This window comes from Hyperolius riggenbachi, chromosome 12 (genome assembly GCF_040937935.1).
Source record: "Hyperolius riggenbachi isolate aHypRig1 chromosome 12, aHypRig1.pri, whole genome shotgun sequence".
NCBI lineage: Eukaryota > Metazoa > Chordata > Amphibia > Anura > Hyperoliidae > Hyperolius > Hyperolius riggenbachi.
Genome location: NC_090657.1, coordinates 219,104,666 through 219,130,540, shown reverse-complemented (window position 1 = coordinate 219,130,540; position 25,875 = coordinate 219,104,666). Strand labels below are relative to the sequence as shown.

General features: G+C 47.4%; 1 protein-coding gene across 1 annotated transcript; it reads right to left on the bottom strand.

The window, feature by feature from the left end:
- Positions 1-929: 929 nt before the first annotated feature.
- On the bottom strand, positions 930-25,847 carry CENPX (centromere protein X). Its single transcript, XM_068263649.1, has 5 exons — positions 25,741-25,847; positions 15,979-16,030; positions 11,466-11,519; positions 1,539-1,627; positions 930-1,460 (listed from the first exon to the last, which is right to left on the bottom strand). Exons 1-5 carry the CDS (start codon positions 25,774-25,776, stop codon positions 1,446-1,448), a joined length of 246 nt encoding a protein of 81 aa, XP_068119750.1. The 5' UTR covers positions 25,777-25,847; the 3' UTR covers positions 930-1,445.
- Between the last annotated feature and the right edge of the window lie 28 nt (positions 25,848-25,875).

Sequence of the window (25,875 nt, the reverse complement as noted above, 5' to 3'; positions counted from 1 at the left end):
TGTCTAGCAGCCTTTCTGAATCACCTAGCTGCTTTCGGCGAGTCAACGTATCACGCCAGCTTCTGTGCACAGGGGAAGCCTGAAAGCCGCTAGGACATTCAGAAAGGCTGCTAGACATAGCTGGAGGCTGGGTACGTATTTGGGGGGGAGGTTTTGTGCATTTTAGGCTCATGCAACCGGCAAGCACATGTATCCAGCATCACGCGATCCCCACCGGTGCCAGATACCAGGGACTGTTCTGTATGTCACATCAGGGAAATCACACAAGAGAGCGTCCTTACTCATGCCCCCAATGTGGGGTCCCCCATACCGAGCCTCTTTAACCCTTTGTCACCCATGCAGGCTGGGATAGGCAAATTACGGAGCCCAGGCTGCGTGGGGCCAGAGCCTGGGCTATACAAACTCATGTCCTCTCAATACCTCAATACAATACAGTGTCACAACTCTCTAGTATCCAACAAGAACACATGTCCAGTTAGGGCGATCGTTCACTTTAATGTGGATCCGCGATAAACTTTTACTCATTGCATAATAGTGTTCCTTACATATAGGTATATAGGGCATTCCTCAAGCCAAATACTTTTTTTGTTTTGTTTTAATACATTAATTTCCTATAAACTAAACAAGCCTCGCCCACAGCTCCTTTTGTGCCTTGGCACTGTAGCAAGGGCTTATGGGAGCTCAGTCTGGGCAGGAGGAGGAAGTTACTAGCCAGATATTTCAGAGGCAGAGGGGAGGAGAGGGGACTGAATTTGGCACAGGCTGAGGGCTGGAGATGCTATCCGCTTACATGTGTGTAATGTGACAAACAGAACATGGCTGCCCTCATTGTATCACATGAATAAATAATCATAAACTGTTGAAGCTGTTTGCAGCTAGATTTGCTGTGTAAATCTAGCTGCAAACTTTAGATAAGATATATAGACAAGTTACTTGTTATAGTTAGTTTTTAATCTTGGATCCGCTTAAAGTACAACTACATCGAGAAAAACAAAAAAACAGACAGAATGTACAGAAGTCCAGATCAACATTAGCCAACTTTTTATGCAGAATTGTGACTATCTACTGTTTACATTAAATCCAACAAAACATAGAAGGAAGTAGATATTACTTTTACAAGCTTGAAAATTCTTTCAAGTCCCCGTGTCCAGAAAGTAAAAAACAAAAAGTTTTGAATTCTTCCTGATGTGTGCACAGTGCTGACATTCCCAGCAAGATGGAAGCTCCCAAGCAGGAGAGGGAGAATCCGTTATGGAAAGATCCTTACTGTAAGCTGTAGACATTGTAACATTTATGTGACGTTTGCATAGAAGTAAACATAAGCTGCCCGTAGCAGAGTGGGCAGCAGTCTTCATGGTGGTAAAGACGAGAGGCAGTGTGCCCCGGCTTCTGTCTTGTTTGCTGGTGGAAGCAGCTTCAGGTAGACTGTCTCTCGGGGATCTCACCTAGAAGTCCAGTAACTGGAGAGAGAGGAAGAGGATGAGAATCAGAGAAACAGAACCAGCTGAACAGAATGTGGATGATGGGAGACATCTCACCAGCTGGGGGAGGATCTTCTCCACATGTTCCACATCCACCACCTCCAAATCCTCCGACTTTGCCTGACGAGCAGCACGGGCCGCTGCCTCTGCGAAACGCAAATTAAAATTTATTAGTGTGAAGCTGAAGTGCCGTGATGAGTTTAACACATGATACTAGCCCTACTAACACATTATGCAAAGTCCATTTCTGTTTTCCAATACAGGAAGAGTTAAAAACTAGATTGGTTATCTATGCAAAAGAGCTTCTCTGAGCTTAAGAGCTTTTCCTAGTCTGGTTTTCTGAAGAGCAAATAAAAGCTTAAACAGCCAAGAAACAATGAGAGACAGTTTGAGATAAGGCTTTACTGCAGGTAAGGCAAGTTCAATGTCATTATTTCTGCTTTGTTTTACAGCTTAAAAAGCCAAGTGTGGATTCTAAACGTCAACTCCGGCAGTCATTCTGAGACAAAATAAAGCTATAAAACTTAAAGGACACCGAAGGTGAAAATAAACTAATGAAATAAACAATTGTATCTATCTTCCTTCTCCAAAAACCCTATGTTAGTTACCTGGTAACTACCATTTTTGGTAACCTCTAGGACAGGTCCACCATGAGACGACATAGGCTCCTCCCAGGAACAGGAAACATCCAAATTGAGTACTCTATAAATTTTAACTGACACCCCATTCGCCAGTACAATACAAGGACTGTTTAGGTATACAATAAAAGGGTGTCACCACCATTATTATTATTATATATACAACATATAACATTTTATTAGGGTGGGTTACGGACCTGTCCTGGAGGTTACCAAAAATGTAGCTACCAGGTAAGTAACATAGGGTTTTTCTAGTAACCTCCAGGACAGGTCCACCATGAGAAGATCAGCAAGAATCTTACCATTTTAGGGTAGGTTAGCTGCCTGCGGAACTTTTCTTCCAAAAGACTTGTCTTGCAGACATCAGATTCACCCTGTAATGTCTTGAGAAGGTGCCAAGGCTTGTCCAAGTAGCCGCTCTACAAATTTCTTCCGGCGTAGCACCTGCTCTGTAAGCCGATGAAGTGGCTGCTGCCCTAGTAGAAGCCCTCACTGTACCTGATAGGTTAGAACCTGTCAACTTATAAGCTTCTTCTATGCATGGTTTTATCCATTTTGCTATTGTTCTTTTAGACATCTTCATGCTCTTAGAAGCACCTGTAGTATTTATAAATAAAGCTATAGATCTTTTAATATCTGCCACTGATTCCAAATAAGTTATCAAGCATCTTTTGACATCCAATGATGGTTCCGCGTTATAAGAAGGTAACACAATTTCCTGAGATCTGTGAAACTTTGTAGACACTTTCGGTAGGAATTCTTCACACGTTTTCAGAATTACTTTATCTTTGAAGAAAATACAGAAAGGTTCATCACAACATAGAGCCCCAGTTCACTCACTCTTCTGGGTGATGTAATGGCTATTAAAAATATTGTCTTCATTGTTAATAATTTCAAGGAAATGTCTGGTAGTGGTTCGAAAGGTTCCTTTTTCAACACACCCAATACTAAAGATAAATTCCAACTGGGAATTATCTTAGCTATCATTGGTTTCTTTCTTTCTATAGACCTACAAAATGATAATGGGGTCCTCTGCTAACCTTACATTCAAAAAGTTTGATAAAGCAGCCACCTGAACTTTCAAGGTACCGAGAGCTATATTATTCTCCATTCCATCCTGTAGGAACTCTAATACCATAGGAATAGTATCTCCTGAAGATCCTGAGTGCTCTTGCCACATATTAAAAGGCTTCCAATATTTTACGAGTTACTTTCTTTCTACAGTCTAATAATGTAGTAATAACTCTTTCTGAAAGGCCCCTCTTCCTTAGAGGAAACCTCTCAGAAGCCAAGCAGATAGATTTAGATTTGGTATGCAGCCTAACCCCTTTCCTGACCCCCGAACTACTGACTCCTTCTTTGGAAGTCTCCATGGACCGTCCAGTCTCATTTTTAGAAATATTGGATACCAACTTCTTCGTGGCCAGTCTGGGGTTATCATGATTACCGTAGTTCTTGACTGTATTAGTTTCTGTAATACCCGAGGTATTCATTGAATCGGAAGGAATGCATAGGCTTTCTTGAATATCCAATTTTGGCTGAGTGCATCCACTGCTTCTGCTCCCTCCCTGGGATTCAGGGAGTAAAATCTTTTGCATTTTGTGTTTCCTTCGCGACCCGACTACTTGACTAAGATTCTGAATATCTTGTTTGATATCTCCAGCTCTGCATTGGACAGTCTGTGTCTGCTTAAAAAGTCCGCCATGTTGTTTAGGGATCCCTTCAGATGAATCGCTGATAATGATAGATTTTCCTCTGCTAACATCAATATTTCCATGGACAGATCTAGAAGCTTCCTTGATCTTGTTCCACCCTTATGTATGCCACTGCTGTGGTGTTGTCTGTCCTGATCTGGACATGTTCTTTCACTAGGTGTAACGACTGTATCAGAGATTCCCTTATTGCTCTTAGTTCTCTGTAATTTGAGGACTGATCCCCCACTGTTCTTGGCCAAAGACCCTGAAGCACGTTTCCCTCTAAATGTGCCCCCCATCCGAGTAGGCTCGCGTCTGTGGTAATCACTCTCTGTGTGGAACAACTCCATAGTCTGCCCTCTGTGAGAACTTTTTCTGTCAACCACCAATCTAGTGACCTCAGGACTGCTTCTGGTAACCTTACTATTTTTTTTTCTAGATCCTCCTGTTTTTTTGCTCCATCATATTGTCTGGCTGGCGATCATGCTGTCAGGTGGGGGGGTGCAGGCGATCGTCCCGCATCGTTCATGATCCGGACAACACTACTGTGCAGTGAATATTAATTAGCCATGTGGCTAGGAACAATAGCGGACTCGTGCAGTATATAGCGGACTCGTGCAGTATACTCTAATGCAACGTGTGCACTGAGAACAGCACATTGATTTTTCAGTGCTGTGAGTTGGGCTGCTACAGGCTGCTGTAACATGAGCCTGTAACGTTCCACTGTGAAAGCAGCCTTAGGGCGGGATAGGGAAATGAAGGGGAGGACCTCCCTGCACTCCCTATGCAGTGGAGAAAAAAAAACCCTTCCAGCATGCTCTGCAGTATCTGTTATGCGGCCTCCTTAGGAGCTTGGGAATAAAGAGGATTGCTATTCAGCCAACAACAAAAGTAAGAGAGATTTTTAACTTCAGTATTGCCTTTTTGGCTTCCTTCTAAACTGTTTAACACAGGAGAATAGAGGTTTAAATGAGCTTTTGTAGCCTAACAGTTACTCTTTAAAGGATTTATTTGTATCAGCCATTTCCTGTTTCATAGCTGATCTAATTTCTTCCTGTAACCCCACTGACTGTTCCTGAATAAATTTAACTAGACAGGGTTGACAGAATTGTCTAGTATAAGTATGGGCAAGTTTAGTATCACAGAGCAGGATCCGCCTTCTTGTCCTTGAAGGGTCAGTAGAGTCTGTGCCCCATAATAAAACATATCAAAAAAGACAGCGTCCTCTATAGTCCTGTGATAGTAAAAAGGACACCCAGGTGAACCTTTGTCATGAAGTGAGAAATAAAACCAACACCCAGACAAGAGCATCAATCATTGCCTAGTTTGAAATAAACCTACTAAACTATATGCATTATTGAGGATCTGTAACATTATATCAGATATAACAGAGACTGATATTGTAAACATAGGGAATCCATCAATCCTATATAAGTATCTATATAAATATCTATATACTGGAACACATCCAACATACATAATATGATATAATCCTTCCATAATACTGTATACCAGCCCGTATACATAAATACCTATACACATATAACGTATTACATATAGCTATGTATATACAGTGGCTGTACATATAACATGCATACAGAGGATAAGACACTTATAGATAAGGGGTAATAATCAGACAGAACTCAGACAGACGCTAGATTAACCACCTTAGCGGTAATGACGAGCTCAGCTCGTCCATTACCGTCGCGGTGGCTTTCTCTGGCCCTGCTGGGCTGATTTTCTCAAATTTTTTAAACGCCGCTCGCCGCTGATCCGCCACGTAACAGGCCACGCCCCCCCCCCCGAGACCCCTGCGCAGCCTGGCCAATCGGTGCCAGGCAGCGCTGAGGGGTGGATCGGGACTCCCTCTGACGTCAACACGTCATCACAATCGTCGCCATGGCGACGGGGGAAACCAAACAGGAAATCCCGTTCTGAACGGCATTTCCTGTTTGCTCTGATCGCCGAAGGGGCGGGGGGATACCGCTGCTCAGCGGCTATCATGTAGCTAGCGCTAGGCTAGCTACATGATTTAACAAAAAAATAAATAAAAAAAATAGTGCTGCGCAGCCACCCTGGCGCAATCAATAGAACGCCAGGGTGGTTAAAGTACTCTTCTAGCAATATGTCATAGTCAAACGTAAACAGACCTCAGAAAAGACGCCAAGCAGGCGACTATACTTGCTGCTGAAAGTACTATGTTACAAAGACAGACCTCGGCATAAACGCGGCTTAAGGCGTACGGCTCATACCATAAAGGTCATCAAGCCTCCGCCGATCTTACCTTTCCTGGTTCCTGCTTAGCGTCCATCCCGCTCCACTCTCCAAACGAAATGGCCTATCCATGCGGGTTTCCGGCGTCTCTTCACCCACGCGACCGGAAGTGACGTTACGTAAGGGCGGAAGTACGCCGCCATTATAGGCAACATCCAGCCAACCTTCCGGAGGCTCAGGACTGCCCATTTCATCACTTCCGGTGCGCCAAACGGCCTCAGCCATGCGGGGAATCATGGACGCCGCACGCTTCAACCTGGATCCACCACACCAAGGGTAGCCGGGACAGCGTCTGGAGAAGGTAAACAGCCATCCTCTCCAGGCAGGAGAACAGAGGCGCCAAAAGGATAAAAGGAAGCTAAATGAGCTTAAAAACCAAATTCTTGGTAAATAGAGGAGGTAGTGGTGGACTTACCTCCTCCAAGTAGACACACAACGACTGTAGTAAACACAGTCAATATATTTTATTTATGAACTCCAAATATGCAACGCGTTGCGCAGGTTTGATCCCGCTTCATCAGGCAATAACAACGGAGCAATAGCATATGTGGTCAGTAGAAGAGCCAGGCAGTAGAAGAGCCAGACAGAGGTGCCTGGCTCTTCTACTGACCACATATGCTATTGCTCCGTTGTTATTGCCTGATGAAGCGGGATCAAACCTGCGAAACGCGTTGCATATTTGGAGTTCATAAATAAAATATATTGACTGTGTTTACTACAGTCGTCGTGTGTCTACTTGGAGGAGGTAAGTCCACCACTACCTCCTCTATTTACCAAGAATTTGGTTTTTAAGCTCATTTAGCTTCCTTTTATCCTTTTGGCGCCTCTGTTCTCCTGCATAATATTGAGTCCACCCTGGGTGGAGGGTTGAACTCCTTTTTCTCATCTACAGAGAGCGACTTCTTATCCCTGAGTGGGGTCAGGAAAATCTCCCCACCTGCCTTTACAGTGGTTGCCTAATGGTAACCCTGGTTTGTGAGTATTAATATTTACTCTATCTAGTAACCATTTACCAGTACATATTACACTATTGGGGCTCTTGGTGTTCCTTGTTTTTATCCTCTCCAGGCAGGTCCACCATACGCCGCCAACACAGTCCCTGGCACACCTGGCCTGACGGACCGGCGAGCGAGCACTCTTGTTCCCTGGAACAGGAAACGTCAACTGGCGAATGGGGGTGTCAGTTAAAATGTATAGAGTACTCAATTTGGACGTTTGCTGTTCCTGGGAGGAGCCTATGTCGTCTCATGGTGGACCTGTCCTGGAGGTTACTGGAAAAAAAAATGACTTAAAATATTCCACACTTTATTTTATATTTAAATCTACTTTTAAGTTTTTACTGTTTTATTGTTTTTACTCAATGACACATTCATTGAAGTATGTCAGAGCTAAAAATCTATGAACTATTGACCCTTTTATCTCTTTCCTGCTCTCAGAAGCCATTTTCTGCTAGGAAAGTGTTTTATAGTTGGAATTTCTTATCAGTGAGGGTCCCACTGTAGTCTTACCCAGTCCTGACTCAGACAGGAACTGCCACTTACATACCTGAAAGAAGAAAGGAGTAGGTCCGCTTCAATGTCTCAAAAGTTTAATCAGGACTTATCCCATTCAAATAGACCTAGTATGGTCCTTAACCTCCTCAGCGGTATGGACGACTATACACGTCCATCACCGCCGGAGGTCGCCGCTCAGGCCCTGCTGGGCCGATTTCCGTGAAATAAAAAGCAGCACACGCAGCCGGCACTTTGCCAGCCGTGTGTGCTGCCTGATCGCCGCCGCTCTGCGGCAATCCGCCGCGAGCAGCGGCGAAAGAAGGTCCCCCCAGCCGCCCGAGCCCTGCGCAGCTGGAACAAAAGTTCCGGCCAGCGCTAAGGGCTGGATCGGAGGCGGCTGACGTCAGGACGTCGGCTGACGTCCATGACGTCACTCCGCTCGTCGCTATGGCGACGATGTAAGCTCATTGCAGCCTTCCTTGTTTATTCTGGGCGCCGGAGGCGATCAGAATGACGCTTCCGGAGCGCCCTCTAGTGGGCTTTCATGCAGCCAACTTTCAGTTGGCTGCATGAAACAGTTTTTTTTCAATTAAAAAAAACCCCTCCCGCAGCCGCCCTGGCGATCTTAATAGACCGCCAGGGAGGTTAATCATAGCAACATAACACAGCAAAAAGATACAGTTTAAAAAGGGTCTAAGCTGGGAGGAGACGGCCGGACCCACCCAAAGGGGAGGGACCAATCGATACCCCCTCTCTATTGCTAATCTTCCATAAAAGTAATATCATAACAATATGAATAAACAAAAACTGTGTATATATAGGAGCTTACTTGGAAAATATAAAAAGTATAAAAACAGCAAGATAACATTAGTCTTAGGAGCAAAAACAATGTAAAAACACTACAAACAAAGCAAGCCGGGCGCTCCCCCAGAGGGTAGGCCCATAGTTGCGGGCATTGGCTCTTCGGGGGAGCGCCTTAAGGTAGCCATACACTGGTCGATTTGTCATTAGATCAACCAGCTGACAGATCCCGATCTGATAATGTATACGGGGGGGGGGGGGATGTAGTGTTTTTACATTGTTTTTGCTCCTAAGACTACTGTTATCTTGCTGTTTTTATACTTTTTATATTTTCCAAGTAAGCTCCTATATATACACAGTTTTTTGTATATTCATATCGTTATGATATTACTTTTATGGAAGATTAGCAATAGAGAGGGGGTATCGATTGGTTCCTCCCCTTTGGGTGGGTCCGTCCGGTCTCCTCCCAGCTTACACCCTTTTTAAACTGTGTCTTTTTGCTGTGTTATGTTGCTATGATTAAGGACCATACTAGGTCCGAAACATGTCAGGATTGTGCATGTCTATCTGTATGGGATAAGTCCTGATTAAACTTTTGAGACATTGAAGCAGACCTACTCCTTTCTTCTTCCAGCTTACCCTTTGGCTCAGGCCGCCCAGGTCCAGCTCTGTCCATTGCCGGAGTGTAGCGGTATACACATCCTTCCACTTACATACCTGATATTTAACTCTTTCAGGCAGAGAAAGAAAAAAAGGAACACAGCCTAGTTATTTGTGTGCTAGGCACTGTACATACACATGTCTATCATCATGTCACATGTCATCTCGGGTATCCTTTAAAATAAATGATCTGCTACTAATGTTTTATTTATTATCCATACTCGACATACAATTCATTATCACATAAGTTTACTTTTTTTTTTTCAGGTTCACTTTAAGTGATAGCAAGTTTACCCTCTCCACAGCTCTACAGAAATGTGGGGGAACGGAAATATTACACGACACAACTTGAAACCAATGGAAACTGAGTGGACTATAACAGTATAGGGCGGGGATACAGATGGTGAAAGAGCTTACACTTTATTAGGCTACAGAGAAGGGATGCAGAAGATGGAAGAGTTTACCATCTATTATATAAGGATATAGGATAGTTAGAACTAGAGAACTTCTATTCTTTTAGACGTAGTAATGTGTATGAACCTGTACCCGGGGTGCACAAACTTTCCTAGGATTGGGCCACATTCCTCTAGAATGTGGCACACTGCTATAGCAGCTCGCCATCCACCGATCTCTCTCTCGATGGAAGATTGGGGAGGAAGGGTTGGGCAACCCATGGATGCTCCGGAAAGCTTGAGTCTGCACTGGAAGCACTGGTACTGCAGACCTCTGCACTGTATAGTGGACCCCTGCAGTGTGCATGGAGACCCATGGGCTGAATTCATAAGGGGAGCCCAGGAAGTATCGCTAGTGGATCGAGCGGAAGAAGAACATTTATAGTCATAGCTCAGGAGCCATCTGTGACAGGGCTGGTGCACACCAGAGCGGTTTTTAAAACGCTTCCAGGGGGAAAACTGCTTGGCTAATGAAAGTGAATAGGCTGGTGCACACCAGAGCAGGTCGTTTTTTCCACAAACGCAAACTCGGGGGCTGCAGCATTTTTTAGATTTCTGAGGCATTTCTGCCTAAATGTCAAAGTATAGGAAAGTGGAAAACCGCTCTGAAAAACGCTAGATCAGAGTGGTTTTCCATGCGTTTTTTTTTTTTTTTTTTACAGTAGCTGTTCAGTAACAGCTTTACTGTAACAATATTTGTAATCTGCTACACAAAAACGCTCCAAAAAACGCTAGGCATGTTTAGAAAACGTCTTTAAACATGCCTAGAATTGCTCTGAAAATCTGCTTCAAAAACCTCTAGCGTTTTGCAGATCTGTTAGAGGTTTTTGGTGTGCACTGGGCCTCACACCTGTTCTGGATCTCTGGTCAGGGAATAGGGATGGTCATGGAGAAGCATGTGATCAGTCTGGTCAGGTGATAGATATGCACGTCTCTGATTTGCTAGTCATGGTCATGTGGTAAAGCAGGATGTGATCACAGCAAATCAGATCTTTGCAAATCTATCAGCTGATCAAACAAATCACATGCTTCTCCATGAGTTCTCCTAGACATGAGCATCACTATTAGGGAGTAGAGGGTGACATACACCTGCTTCAGAGTGTCAACTTTATAGTGACACTTAAGCCGACAAAAAAAAAAAAAAAAATGAACCTGGGGCTGTCCCTCCGATCCTCCTGTCCCCGCCGGCGGCTACTTCCGGTTTCACCGTCACCGGCCGTCAGGCTGGGAACGTGAATGGTTCTTCGCGTTCCCAGCTACAATAGCACCCCCTATACTGCTATTGCGGCAAGGAAGGCCGCAATAACAGCATAGGGGGAGATATTGTGGCTGGGAACGCGAAGAATCACTCGCGTTCTCAGCCTGATGGCCGGTGACGGCGAAAGCAGAAGTAGCCGCTGGCGGTGACAGGAGATTCGGAGGGACACGGCGAGGGCACCGATCAGCTGCAGGGGGCTGAGGGAAGCCCCAGGTGAGTAAAACTCATTTCTTTTTTGTCGGCTTAAGGTTCACTTTAACTGAGAAATCTAATTCATTGTACAACTGCGCCACTTAGGCCCCGTTCACATCACAAACGCGGATGGCCATGCGTGCGGAACGCAACGCATGCGAATGCACGCCATCCGCGTTTGTGTGCGTTGCGTGGCTGATCCCATCACTGAAAAGTGAATGGCACAGCCACGCATTTCTGCAAAAAATGCGTGCAGCATGCGTTCCCGGACCGGAACGCATGCAGTGTGAACATCAGACAGTGCACTCTATGCACTGTCTGATGTCGTGCGTGTCGGCCACCTGCACGCGTTTCCAAAACGCGGCTGGAAACGCATGCAGTGTGAACGGGGTGGCAGAGAGTAGTCATGCATTCTGTAAGAACTACACTGTCACTGCTGGAGATGGATTTGGGCACCCATTTTTATTGCGCTTTTTTAGCTGTTTCGTTCCCTGGAGAAGAACAGGTGGAGGTTCGTCTTACCTTGAACAAACACTCTCAGCAGCTCTGCGACCACCAGCAAGGCGTCTGCGCTGACTTAAAAAGAAAAAGCACAATCAGAGAACTCTATGCAAGGACAGGCATTTTTATGTTATGTTTACCATAAGAAAGGAATGCGTCTAAATTTCCCCAAGCTCTGAAGGTGCCCATACATGACCTGATTTCCGGTATCGTTATCCAGTCATTTAGATCATAATGATCATATCTTCCAGAAGTCGATGCCGCAACATGGACACCTAATGGATTGTTCTGAGCGATATCAGCCAAATCCACTGGTCAGTCTCTCCCCTCCCCACTAGTGGCGCAGGCTCCCGTCATGCCATCACTACATATGGCGGTGTCAGGTAGTACAGATGCTTGCAGTGGCAATTTAGAGCACAGAAGGCCAGGAGGTGGGCCAGTGTGACAGATTAGCATGCAACACTCACCATGGGCCCGGGGGTTGGTTTAGGAGGGTGAACACATTACATGGAGGGGGGTTGTTGGGCAGAGCCAAGACAATTTCCAATAGATTTCATGCTAAAATCTATTGGAAAGATGTCTGCAGTGAGTAGGCAGTTAAAACAAATACACTTGAAATAAATAACAGATGAGTCATACTGCTGTTTTTTTTACTTACCCGGGGCTTTCTCCAGCCCCATAAGCACGGATGTGTCCGACCTCCCGCAGTCCTCACTGAATCCTCCGTTCAGCCGCAATCAACCCCCGCTACGCGGCTCAGTCTGACTCAATGATGCCAGCCGGGGTCTTCTGCGCTTGCGTAGGGGGTCCGCGCATGTGCAGAAGGCCCCCTGCTGACGTCACTGAGCCGCTTAGCGGAGAAGATTGCAGCTTAACGGAGACACTAAGGATGACGGTAAGGGACACACCCATGCTTATGGGGCTGGATAAGGGTAAGTAAAACAAACAGCAGCATGACTCATCTCTGAGTCTCTTTTAGGGCCCTTTTCCACTAGCAATCGCTAGTGTTCGCGCTAAACACTAACAATTGCGATTCAGCAAAGTTACAAATAAAAAAAAAAAAAATAATCGCTCTGCAGCATGATCGCGCTTAAGTAAAAAAAGAATCGCGGTAGTGGAAATTACCTACCGCGATTCCTATGTTGTTAGGCAAACCGCAGCGATTTAAAAATCACTAGCGATTTGCGATTCAGCATAGCAATAGCCGCTAGTGGAGAAGAGCCCTAAACAAAAACATTTCTTTGTTACAGCTGACAGAAATCTTGTAATAAATCTGCAGTGTGTCTACTTCCTGCCTTCATGGAATCAGGCATACGGTTATTATCATCCTGTGCTTTCAAATTAGCCTCTCTGCCATGGCAGTCAGCTGACACAGCCGAGGAATCAAATTACAGTGGTGATTAGTCACAGATGAGGGGGAATAAGACAGGTTAAACTCTCTAAATACATACAGGGTGTATTTCTCGGTTTCCTTCAAACCTGTGAAAGAGTTTAGGTCCACTTTAAAGGGAACCAGTCAGTGTTCATGCACTTTAGGCAGTTAAAGCGGATAAACGTTAAAGAAATACCCTTTTATAGAAAAACATTTCTTTGTTACAGCTGATAGAAATCCTGCAATACATCTGCAGTGTGTCTACTTCCTGCTTTCATGGAAGCAGACATAGGGTTAATATCCTGTGTTTACAAATTAGCTGCTCTGTAGAAGGAGCCCAGTTTCCTGAGCTGACACAGCTGAGAGGTCGAATTACACTTGTGATAAATCACAGATGAGGGGAATTAAAGAGACACTGAAGTGTCTTTTTTTTTTTACCTGATTTTATTATTCAGTCTGCTTGAGCAGTAAATTCCAAGCGGATTCGCCGCATTCCCGCGGCAGAACGAGTGATTTATGCCCCAAAAAAGGACAGCAAAGTTCTAAGACTTTGCAAGTTGTACATTTTGCAGCCCGGGGGAGGCAGAGCTTTGCGCTGTAGCTCTGCCTCCTCTCCAGTCTATCTCCGCCTCTCCCCGCCCCTCTCAGTGAAAGAAGACAGAGGGGCGGGTAGAGGCGGAAATTGACTGGAGAGGAGGCGGAGCTACTGCGCACGGCTCTGCTTCTACCAGGAAGGAAGATCTGCCAGCCCTGGAACTTTTCTGGGCTATTTCTTAGGCATAAATAACTCGTTTTGCTGCGTGAATGCGGCAAGTCCACTTGGAATTTACCGCTGAAGCTGGCTGAATAATAATAAGGTTAAAAAAAGACACTTCAGTGTCTCTTTAAACAGGCTAAACTCTCTAAATACATACAGGGTGCATTTCTCTATGCTTTCCTTTTTGTCCCGTGCAAGAGTTCAGGTGCACTTTAATAGATCCCTCCCCGATCAGATTGGAATCTATCTGATGGTCGATCTGGTGGCCACTGCCTAATGTATGGCCGCCTTAACAGATATATCACACCATAATAAGAATCAAGCTGTAAGGGATTTATTGCTTTACAGTTGTAAAAAACTGTGATAACACTGTCATGTGATATGATATGGAGGGTCTTTCCAGCCGCCTTAGCACCTGGGGGAGTCTCACGCCTCATACACATACACAAGGCAGAGATCAGAACTCAATCCTGTACAGACCCATCGCTAGCCTGCAGGCTAGCAACGCGTTACATAGTTATTTTGGTTGAAAAAAGACATACGTCCATCGAGTTCAACCAGTACAAAGTACAACACCAGCCTGCTCCCTCACATATCCCTGTTGATCCAGAGGAAGGCGAACAAACCGTTCTGTTGCTCTGTGAGGTGGAGGAAGGCCAATGGAACTGCTGTAGACATGCTGGATTCTCTGCAGAGGCAGTCATTATCTGCTGCCTCAGCCAAGTTTCATCTACTGTGTGTCCACAGCATCAGGGCTCTAGAGGTCAGTAATGTACCTACATGAACACACATTGATAATGCATCCAAAATACAGAATACTGAATTGTGAAAGCCCAAGAACCAGAGAAGAGGTTATACAGATGCCTCATGAAAGGTGATTTTGGGCAGAAGGAGAAGTATGAAGAAATGTCATGCTGTGCCTCCTTCCAGCCTGGCTGCAATGCGGAAAGCCAGGAGATGTGACATAGCATTACCTGGCCAGAAGGGGGCAGCAGGAAAATTACAGACCACTTACACAAGTTGCTTTCAATGAAAAAAAAAAAAAAAAAAAAAACAGGCATGAAATTTGTTTTTTTGTTTTTTTTACAAACTAACCAATCTTTGGGCCTGTCTCCACTCATCAGTTTTTCAGCATGACTGGTCTGACAGTTTTGCATTGGGGTCAATTGTTTCTCTGCATGTGAAAAACGCATTCAAGTGTGAAGTAGCCCATTGATTGACATTGGTTGCAGTTTTCCTGTGCAGAAAATGCACAGAAAAGCGGACGAGCGGAGACAGGTCCTTTCACACGATTGGCTGTTGGAGTGGAAAATAGGCAAAGGTGAGATAAAATAGCAGGAGAACTGCTTATAAAGTTACCATTGTTGCAAAGAGCAATTAGTGCTCACTGTCAGAAACGGAAATTCTGAGCCAGCTGCAGATATAAAATGGAAAGATCATTTATATCATTAACCCCACAGGCTATTTTACCCATTCTGCCAAGAGCCATTTTCCCCATCAGTGCTCCTCCCATTCATTTGGCCACAACTTTATCATCATTTATCACACCTAAATTATCTATAGCTTGTTTATTTTTTGTACTACAAATAAAGCTTTTGGAGGGTGATACTTGTTATCAGTAATTACTAACTATGCATTTTATAGGGAAGTACAAGAAAAATAAATGAAAAAACCCACCATTTCTCCAGTTCCATCCCCTATAGTTTTAAAATAAACAATGCTACCATAGATAAAAACATCCAGTTTGAGTTAACAAGTTAAGGGCCCTTTTCCGCTACTTAACGGGATCACGATGCCAATCTCGCTGGACAATCGCGGTACCTTCAATCAGAGCAGGGACAAGGTCCTCCAGCACCCAAGGCTGAGACACCAAAGTGCGCCCCTCCATCCCTGCCACTCGAGCCATCAAACACTGATTGATATTAGACTAAGAGGCGCCACAGGGCCCACAATCTCCCCAACATCTTAATATCTAGTTATCTGGCTTGCAGTCACTGCCATGTGTCCCCTTTTCTTATTTCTTTCTCCTTCAAACACAATCAGAAATGACAGCTGAATGAATTCTGCGCCCCCTCTTACACTGTGCCCTGAGGCTGGAGCCTCTCCAGCCTATGCCTCGGCCCGGCCCTGCCTTCAATTTCCACTATACCCTCGGGTATACAAGCGCAACTGCAATGAAAAAACATGCAGGTCGTCGTTTGCTATTGGGGAAAAAACAGCTCAGTGATCTCCACGTTAATCACAGTGCTGTTGCGTTCAGCAAAGGGCCACAATCTGCTTTTTGAAGTGGGTCGCAGCCTAGTGGAAAATAGCCCCAAATGAGAGAAAGACTTGTGCAGTACTGATGTATGCCAACAACAATTTCATAGCGACAGTGAGATCTCCCTTGCAGTTTGTTTGTTTACCTTTTGTCTTGCCTTCCTCAAGGTGCAAGTGCATCAACTTGGAGACCAGTTCCTGCAGTCCAAATAAATAGAATGTCAGTATTTTGGGGGCGAACAAAACCCTCTACCTAGAATAACAATTTCTGAGCTGGGCGCTCCTGATTGGCTGCGGTGCTCTGTCCGCAGCCAATCAGGAGCTCTACACACGGCCCTCCTGATTGGCTGCGGTGCTCTGCACACGCCCCTCCTGATTGGCTGCGGTGCTCTGCACACGCCCCTCCTGATTGGCTGCGGTGCTCTGCACATGCCCCTCCTGATTGGCTGTGGTGCTCTGTCCGTCCGCCCTGTATATTAGCTGTCCTCCTGCCCCGCTGTGATTGGCCACATTGCAAGTCAGATACTCGCCTCTGTAGCGGGAAAGCTCTGGCTCTCATAGAACCCTCCCTGTCCTTTCGGTGTCCTCGGTCCATCACTTTTCCCCGTTCAAATTTGCCCCCTCTGGGAACTCTCGGAAGCACTCTGTACTGCACATGCATAATTATCTACAGTACAAAGCCATTCGTCTTCTTCAGGAGCGCTCGGGGGAATTACTGCTTCTGAAGCCTTGCAAGGAGCACCAGAGCGTACGAGAGGAATCGGCGCGGGAGACTTGGGCGCAGGATACAGCTGGTATATGGCTGATCCTGCTGCTGCACAAGTTCCCGGCGGTGTTAAATACTATTCCCCCTCCAGGCTGCCATGGCTGGTGGGGAATGATATAATTGCTGGAGGCCGAATTATAGTGTTTTAAAAGTAACTTCAGCTCCGTCTTCTGACAGGGCCGAAGTTACTCACTGAGCGCCACTATAGCTGTAATTCCTCTTACGGCCTATGGTGGCGCCGGTTGCGCCCAAATCTCCTGCGCTAGAAGTGTTCGAGCACCAGAGGCTTATTTAACCAGTTGGGTGAATACCTGCAACACAGAGAGGCATTACAGGATCCAGAGCCCTCTCTCTCTCTCCCGTGAGGGAAAATTCAGATATTTCCCTCGGCAGAGAGGAGCCTCTGGGTCCTTCAGAGGGTTCCCACATCCTCCTTCAGACCTCAGCTTCTCACCAGGACCCTCTGAAAGTTTCTGGCCGCGCTCCATCACCAAGCCCTTATCGAGAAGGTTCAGGAGGTCCCAGGGCTGGTGCAGCAACTCAGAGGGGGAAGACTCTGGATTATTCAGACGCCGGTGTACTGACATTTTTGCAACTTTATAAGATTTTGCAAACGGTTGCAATAATTTATAGGTATACAACAGGCCCAGATTTATATCACAGGAGCTTATAGGCACAGATGTCCAGGCACCTTAGACTTCCCCCTCCATGAACCTACAAAACTCATTATGGTAAATCCGGCCCTGGGTATACATAACGGAAAATTGAATACTTACCTTCCGTAATTTTCCTTTCCTGGATCAAACGATGGCGGCATACCTATGGGTATTGGCTCCGCCCCCAATCCCGATAGGACAGATCATCTATAAATTTTCAGCGCCCGCCCCCTCCAGCCATTCTGGTCTAAATCAGTCCTCGAATGGACAAGAGGGAGGGATTCGTATGCCGCCATCGTTTGATCCAGGAAAGGAAAATTACGGAAGGTAAGTATTCAATTTTCCGTTTTCCTGGACCAAACATGGCGGCATACCTATGGGATATAACAAACCACACTTGAGGGAGGGAATGCTGCCAAATATACGTATTTATTTACACCGACAACACAGCTCTTCCAAACTCGACAGAAGACAAAGAGGCAGGATCAACATGATAGTGCCTCAAAAACGTATTCACAGAAGACCAACTGGCAGCTTTACAAACAGATTCTACTGACACTTTTGAGAAGCATGCCCAAGAAGCAGCCATGCCCCTGGTAGAATGCGCATGGACCTCCTTTGGGGCAGGCAGCCCCTTAACAGTATAACATTTCTGAATAATTCTGACTAGCCATGAAGCCACCGTTCGGGTAGTTACAGGAAGGCCCTTTCTTGGACCTCTGAAGTTGACAAATAAGCGATCTGAGTTTCTGAATGAAGCTGTAGTCTCTAGATAAGACTTAATAGATAGGCCAACGTCCAAAGGATGACATTCCCCCTCTGAGGTGAATGTGGGCAAGGAAAGCTCTTGGTTAATGTGGAAACCAGACGCTACTTTTGGTACAAACTGTAATACTAGCCTAACTACTACCCTATCCGGGAAGAATTCCAGAAGGTTACTCGAGCAACCTAAAGCCTGGAGGTCTGACACTCTCTTCCCAGAAGCTATAGCCGTTAGGAACACTGTTCTTAAAGTCAAATCTTCCAGAGAGATAGACTGTAGCGGAAAGAAAGGTGGGGAAGAGAGGACTTCCAGCACCATAGGCAGATCCCACTTTGGGAAAAATGGCTTTCTTGGAGGGCGAATTTTAAAGACTGCCTGCACAAACTGTACAATCAAGGGATTGTAGGCCCACTTCTGGTTTGTCAAAGCCGAGAGTGCTGATATTTGAACCTTGATAGCTGCCACACTAAGACCCTTTTCTACTCCTGACTGAAGGAAGTCCAGGATGTTCTGAACTTCAGGGAACATACTATCGAATCCGTTTTCTAATGCGAAGAAAATGAATCTTTCCCAAATGCGGTAGTAAGTTGAGTTAGTGGAAGGCTTTCTTGCTCTTAGGAGTGTCTCTACCACCTGACTGGAACATCCCATGTTTGCATATTTTTGCCTCTCAATTTCCAGGCCGCTAAACACAGGCCTTTGACTCCCGGATGAAGGAGGTTCCCCTGAAGTAGAAGGTCGTGAGTCGCTGGTAACTTCATTGGCTCCTCTATGCTTAGGAACATTGCCAGAGGAAACCATGGCCTCCGCGGCCAAAAGGGCAGGATAGCAATGATCGTGCATGATTCCCTGCACAATCTCTGCAGAAATCTGGGGATCAGTGGAACTGGGGGAAAGGCATATCCTAGCAGGAAATCCCACTTCTGGACTAGACAATCCACTCCTGCTGAGGTGGGATGCTGGTAAAGTGAAAAGAACTTCCGAGCCTTGTTGTTCTGCGGGGAAGCCCATAGATCCACCTGCGGCTGACCCCACATCACGACTATCTTCCTGAAGATCTTTTCGTTCAAGGACCACTCGTGGGGACTTGCGAACCTCCTGCTCAACTGGTCCGCTAACACATTCATTTCCCCTGGAAGGTATGATGCCGTAAGATCTGACAGATTTCTCATAGCCCAATTCATTATCATAGTAGATACTTGGAGCAATGACTGACTCCTCGTCCCTCCTTGCCTCCTGATATAGGCTACTGCCGTGATGTTGTCTATCCTCAACAAGACCGATCTTCCATAGATGAGATGACGAAAAGCCTTCAAGGCCAAAAAGGCTGCCCTCAACTCCAGGAGATTTGAGGGTACACCCCTTTGCACTGTTCTCCACCTCTCCTGCACTCGGATCCCATTGCAGTGTGCACCCCAACCCTTCAAACTGGCGTCCGAGGTGATGACAATTGGAATCTCTGTCTGAATCTGACAACAGTTTCTCAAGTTCCGTTCCGTGGACCACCACAGAAGTGAGTTCTTCACAAGCAATGGGAGATGAAACTTCTGAAGCATGTTCCTCTTGTTCCAACGATGCAGAAAGAATATCTGAAACTCCCTGAGCGCCCAATGAGCCCATTTCACCATTGGGATACAAGATGAGAAAGTCCCCAACAGGCTCAAACACTCTCTGGCAGACAGGGACTGACAACTCAAGGCCCTTCGAATCTTTCCCCGAAGTGCTGTAATCTTCTGCTCGGGGAGGCACACTTGATTCTGGACTGTGCGAAACCTCGCTCCCAGGAAGACCAAGTCCTGAGACGGCACCAGCTGGCTCTTCTTGAAGTTGACTAGCCATCCTAGGTGTTGCAGTAGCTGAAGCAGCCTGAACTGGTGTTGGATCAACTGCTTCTGATCCTGGTGGAGTAGCAGAATGTCGTCCAGGTAGTGGAATATCCTCAGACCCTGGAGCCTGAGATATGCGATGACTGGTAGAAGTACCTTGGTGAATGTCCGTGGAGCGGTCGACAGACCGAATGGCAGGCACTGAAATTGATAACCTCTCCCCTCTACCGAGAATCTGAGGAACTTCTGAAAGCTGGGCTTTATGGGAATATGCAGGTAAGCATCTGCCAAGTCCACTGTTGTCATCCAGTCTCCAACACTTATCATTGGGATGATGGATTGCAGAGACTCCATCTTGAAGTGCTTCAACATTATGTGTCTGTTCAAATATTTCAGATCGAGAACTGGTCTCCAACCCCCTGATGCCTTTTCCACCAAGAACAGAGGAGAAAAGATTCCTGCCCGGCATTCTCTTTCTGAAAGTGGGATGATTGCCCCTTGATCCAGCAACGATCGTACGTAATCTTTGAGGGCAAGATTTTTCTCCCTGTGTTGCGGCACTCTTGTCGGCATAAACTTGAAGCGTGGGGGTGTTCTTTTGAATCTCCAAGAATGTCCCGTCTTCAAGGTATTCAACACCCATGAATCTTCCACGATTCCCACCCAGGACTTCCAAAAGAGGCTCAGCCTGGACCCCACTTGGCCGTCCTGAGTGGACGTCCCATCAAAAGCGCTTCTGGTTCTGCTGCGCATCAGACGAGATCTTGGACTTCATCCCCTTTCCGAAGGTGGACTGAGTCCCTTTCCAGCTTCTGTCAAACTGTCTGCCTGGCCTGTAGGATCTTGACTGTTGAAATCTACTGCCAAAACCTCTCCTAGAGGTTTGTTGCCTGGAAGATCTCTGCTTCCTGTCTTGCGGAATTAATCCCGACTTTCCTCCTGTCACTTTTGAGATGGCATTGTCCATTTCGGGGCCGAACAAATGAGCTCCATCATATGGGATTTTGCACCAATTTGACTTTGAAGACTGATCGGCCGACCAAGGCTTCAACCACAAGGCTCTCCTGGCTGTTACACTACACAGCATAGACCTGGCTGCTAGTCTGATTATGTCAATCGCAGCCTCTCCCATGAAATCTCCCGTCAGCTTTAACTCGTCCAGGGCCCTTATGATTTCCTCTTTATCTGCCCCTGAGTTCAACGCTGTCTCTATGTTGTCCACCCAGACACGAGACGCTTTAGCTAAAGAGGTTAGGGCAATAGCCGGCTTACATGCAGCTCCCGCATTCAGAAAGGCTCTCTTAATATCCGTATCAATCTTCCTTTCAGACGGATCCTTAAAGGCAATGGCATTTTCCATGGGCAGAGTCACGTGTTTAGTTAGTCTCATCACCGAAGCGTCCACTGCTGGTGCAGCGTCCAGCAGTTTGCAATCCTCTTGCCCCAGTGGATACAGTTTTGATAATCTGTTGTTCATGGAGGGCTTCTGCTCCACCTTACTCCATTCCTTAAGAATTACCTCTTTTATGACTTTCATGAATGGAAAAACCTGCGGTTGTTGGTCTAGGTGCGGGTAATATTTATCTGGTTCTGGGACTGAACCTCCCTCATCCTGCCACTCTATTGCCGACCTGATAGCTGTCAGGAAAGCAGGTACTAGAGCAAAACTAAAACCCGCTGCTGATACTTCCCCCGGCGTGAGGGCATCCTCCCCTGGCGCCTGCGGCATTGCCGCCGCCATAGGTTGTGGAGGAGTCATATTCTGAAAAGTCTCTTTCACAGCTTGCTGGATAAAGGCTAACACTTGCTGGTTATCTGTGTCTCTCTCTCTACCCAGCTCCGCAAAACAGACCTCGCAAACTCTTTTGCCTGGCATTGCCGGCTGAGTGCAAGACCAACACAAGTTCTGAACTGGTCTCTGAAAAGGTTCCAAAGGCTCAGAATCAGGGGAAATGTCCCAGTCTCTTCTGGTCCTCCTAGGGGACCTATCTCTTCCTCGATATTGCCTGCGAGGGGAATAGCGCTCCGAAGACCGTCTCCTCCTCCTGTCACGGGAACGTCTACGAGAAGACCTGGACCTGGACCGGTGCCTTCTCCTAGATGAGTCCCTGTAGCGTCTCCTACTTCGGGACCTGGATCTATAGTCCCTTGAAGATCTCCTCTTGTCCCGAGAGCGATGACTTCTACTTCGTTCCCTTGATCGAGGACGGGACTTCTGTCTCCCCGTTGAGGTAAGACGTTCCTTAGGGACCGCCTGACCACTTCCTCCTTCCCCTGGACTGTGGAGACATAATATAATGTTCCACTGTCACATCCACCATATAATTTATAAATGGGGAATACTAGCACTCTTTTTCCCACAGGGCCTGTGCAAAGGATAAACTTTAACAACAAACACCAGGTGCATAAGGTCAGAGAAAGGCTGCATTTAGCCGCCTGTTACCTGACAGGGACCACCTCCTCCTCATGCTCAATAACCTCCATTCTCTATTTAAGAGAAAGATAGACAGAGCCATCAATAAAAACAGAGCAACCGAGCTTCAGCAATCAATAAACCTTGCAGAGCAAGGAACATTACATACCTGCCTCCAGCAGACCAGGACCGGGCACAGTAAGGAACAGCTTCCCAAGTAATTTCTGGGCTGACAGCGTGGTACCAGCGCGGAAACACGCTACCCACCGCTATCACGCCAGTAACAGCGTGCATAACTCTCTGCACTTCCTGGAGGCCTGAAAAACACTCCCCCTGGCCAATCAGCGCTTGCCAGCGCGAAATCTCGCCTCTCGCGAGACTTCCAGCGCTGCATTGCGCAGGACATGATGCGGAGGGGTCCGGCGGCCATCTTGCCTGAGGGCAGCCACCACACAGCCAGAAGGTTGCCATGCACCTTGGAGTCGCCGTTCGCCCTGTTTAAGGGCTAGAGACGCTCCAACCAAGCGGGAGAGGCTGAACCCGCACAGGTAACCCACATGAGGGGAAAGAGGGAAAGCAAAAAGGACCTAAAACAAAAGGAAACAAAAAAAAAAAAAAAAAAAAAAAAATTAGCACAACTATATAGACGAAACTGTCCATTCGAGGACAGAAAAAAGAATGGCTGGAGGGGGCGGGCGCTGAAAATTTATAGATGATCTGTCCTATCGGGATTGGGGGCGGAGCCAATACCCATAGGTATGCCGCCATGTTTGGTCCAGGAAATCAGAAATTGCAACCCAACCATTGACTTTAATGTAGTAGTATCAGAAAATGCAACCCATCCTAACCCTGACTTTTCATACAGAACCCTCCTCTGGTGTGCAACTAATACCCCCCCCCTTCCCCGAGGGAAGTAATAACACCCCCTTGACGGGCAACTTATAACCTTCACCTCCCTCGGTGGACAACTCAAAACCTCCCCAGGGCAAATAATAACACCGCCCTTCCCCCCAGAGAGGACGTATAACCCCCTCACTTGGCGAGCAATTTATAACCACCCCCCTCCCCGAGGAAAATATACACCGGCGGTTGCAAATTCTTACAGCCGGGATAAATAAAAGATGGCGCGCATGCGCTGTATGGCACGTTGCAAATTCGTATAAGTTGCAATACCTTTCATCACACCTGTGCTAGTCAACTCATCAGCACACCTCATAGGAAGTCTGCTAATGCGATTAGTTGGTCGGCACCCTCTGAAACTGCTAGGTTTCCAATAGGTTGCACTGAACTACGCCCACCGTATTCAGCCAATCACAGCGCTTCATGCTGTAGCATGTGCTGTGATTGGAGAACTGTTCCCGGTTAGGTCTCCCTGTTGGATCCCTTAAAGCAGGGGTGCCCACACTTTTTCGGCTCGCGAGCTACTTTTAAATTTGCCGAGGCCAGGAGATCTACCAACGTCTCAAATGCTAAGCACGCCCCCCCCCCCGCGTAGGTTAGCCAGGTATATGTGCCTGCAGCATAGGTTGCGTGCTCCCTCAGTGTAGGTTAGCCAGGTATATGGGCCCTCAGTGTAGGTTAGCCAGGTATATGGGCCCTCAGTGTAGGTTTGCCAGGTATATGGGCCCTCAGTGTAGGTTTGCCAGGTAAATGGGCCCTCAGTGTAGGTTTGCCAGGTATAGGGGCCCTCAGTGTAGGTTAGCCAGGTATAGGGGCCCCCAGTGTAGGTTAGCCAGGTATAGGGGCCCTCAGTGTAGGTTAGCCAGGTATAGGGGCCCCCAGTGTAGGTTAGCCAGGTATAGGGGCCCCCAGTGTAGGTTAGCCAGGTATAGGGGCCCCCAGTGTAGGTTAGCCAGGTATAGGGGCCCCCAGTGTAGGTTAGCCAGGTATAGGGGCCCCCAGTGTAGGTTAGCCAGGTATAGGGCCCCCCAGTGTAGGTAAGCCAGGTATAGGGCCCCCCAGTGTAGGTTAGCCAGGTATAGGGCCCCCCAGTGTAGGTTAGCCAGGTATAGGGCCCCCCAGTGTAGGTTAGCCAGGTATAGGTCCCTTCAGTGTAGGTTAGCCAGGTATAGGGCCCCCCAGTGTAGGTTAGCCAGGTATAGGGCCCCCCAGTGTAGGTTAGCCAGGTATAGGGCCCCCCAGTGTAGGTTAGCCAGGTATAGGGCCCCCCAGTGTAGGTTAGCCAGGTATAGGGCCCCCCAGTGTAGGTTAGCCAGGTATAGGGCCCCCCAGTGTAGGTTAGCCAGGTATATGTACCTGCAGGCGGAGGAGAAGAGGCGGCGAGGAGAGACTCTGGCAGGCCAATGGGATGTAGGAGAGAAGCGGCGGCGAAGAGAGAGGCGGCGCGGCCGCTACGTCATGGCTGGGGGCGGCGCCGGGCACGTTACACACGCACATTACACAGGCTGCCCGCCGCCGCCCCCAGCCATGACGCAGCGGACGCGCCGCCTCTCTCCTCCCTCTCTCCTCGCCTGCATGCATTCTTATTGGCCAGCAGCTAAACACGAGCTGCTGGCCGCAACAAACATTAACGAGACGCGGCCAAGAGGCCGCGATCTACCAAGGAGGCGGTCGCGATCTACCGGTAGATCGCGATCGACCTATTGGGCAGCCCTGCCTTAAAGGAATACTGTAGGGGGGGTCGGGGGAATATGAGTTGAACTTACTGGGGGCTTCTAATGGTCTCCCGCAGACAACCTGTGCCCGCGCAGCCACTCACCGATGCTCCCAGCGGTTTACTTCTGGAATTTCAGACTTTAAAGTCTGAAAACCACTGCGCCTGCATTGCCGTGTCCTCGCTCCCGCTGATGTCACCAGGAGTGTATAGCACAAGCCCAGTATGGTCTGTGCCTGCGCAGTACACTCCTGGTGGCATCAGCAGGAGCAAGGCCACGACAACGCAGGCGCAGTGTTTTTCAGACTTTAGTCTGAAATTCCAGAATTGAACCGGAGGCGGGGCCGGAGCATCGGTGAGTGGCTGCACGGGCACAGGATGTCTGTGGGGGGGGGGGGGGGGCATTAGAAGCCCGGGGTAAGTTCAACTCATTTTCCCCCGACCCCCCTACAGTATTCCTTTAAAGCAGTGATCTGTAAACTTGGCTCTCCAGCTGTTAAGGAACTACAAGTCCCACAATGCATTTGCCTTGATGAATCATGACTGTGGCTGTCAGACTCCTGCAATGCATTGTGGGACTTGTAGTTCCTTAACAGCTGGAGAGTCAAGTTTGCAGATCACTGGCCTAAAGTAGTTTATTGCTGAGGTAAGTATTGATTTGAGGTACTATATTTCCCTAGGCTACAGGTAAACAACGGCTCCTCTACCTTCCATAGCTTCACTCAATACAGCACTGCAGTAAGGAGAGATCCTGTGTTGTAACCTATAGCAACCAGGTGGCACTGCTTGCAGTCACAGGACGGGTTGCTATGGGTGACAGAACTTGACCTTATGCCCACCCCTTTCCCCATAGCAACAAGCAGCACTCGCCTTGCGGAACCCCGCCGACTCCTCTTCCTTCTCCATCCCGCCGCTCTGCGCCGCGCGACCGCTCCCCGCCCTGCGAGCCGCTGATTGGCAGGCAGGGCGGTGACGTCACCCAGCTTCGGTTCGTATCCAGCGTTC

Coding starts and splice junctions, on each gene's coding strand:
- CENPX (XM_068263649.1), bottom strand. CDS start 25,776: ATGGAGAAGGAAGAGGAGTCGGCGGGGTTCCGCAAG. Junction 16,031..25,740: donor AGTCGGCGGGGTTCCGCAAG/GCGAGTGCTGCT, acceptor TTTGGACTGCAG/GAACTGGTCTCCAAGTTGAT. Junction 1,628..11,465: donor GCTGAGAGTGTTTGTTCAAG/GTAAGACGAACC, acceptor TGCGTTTCGCAG/AGGCAGCGGCCCGTGCTGCT.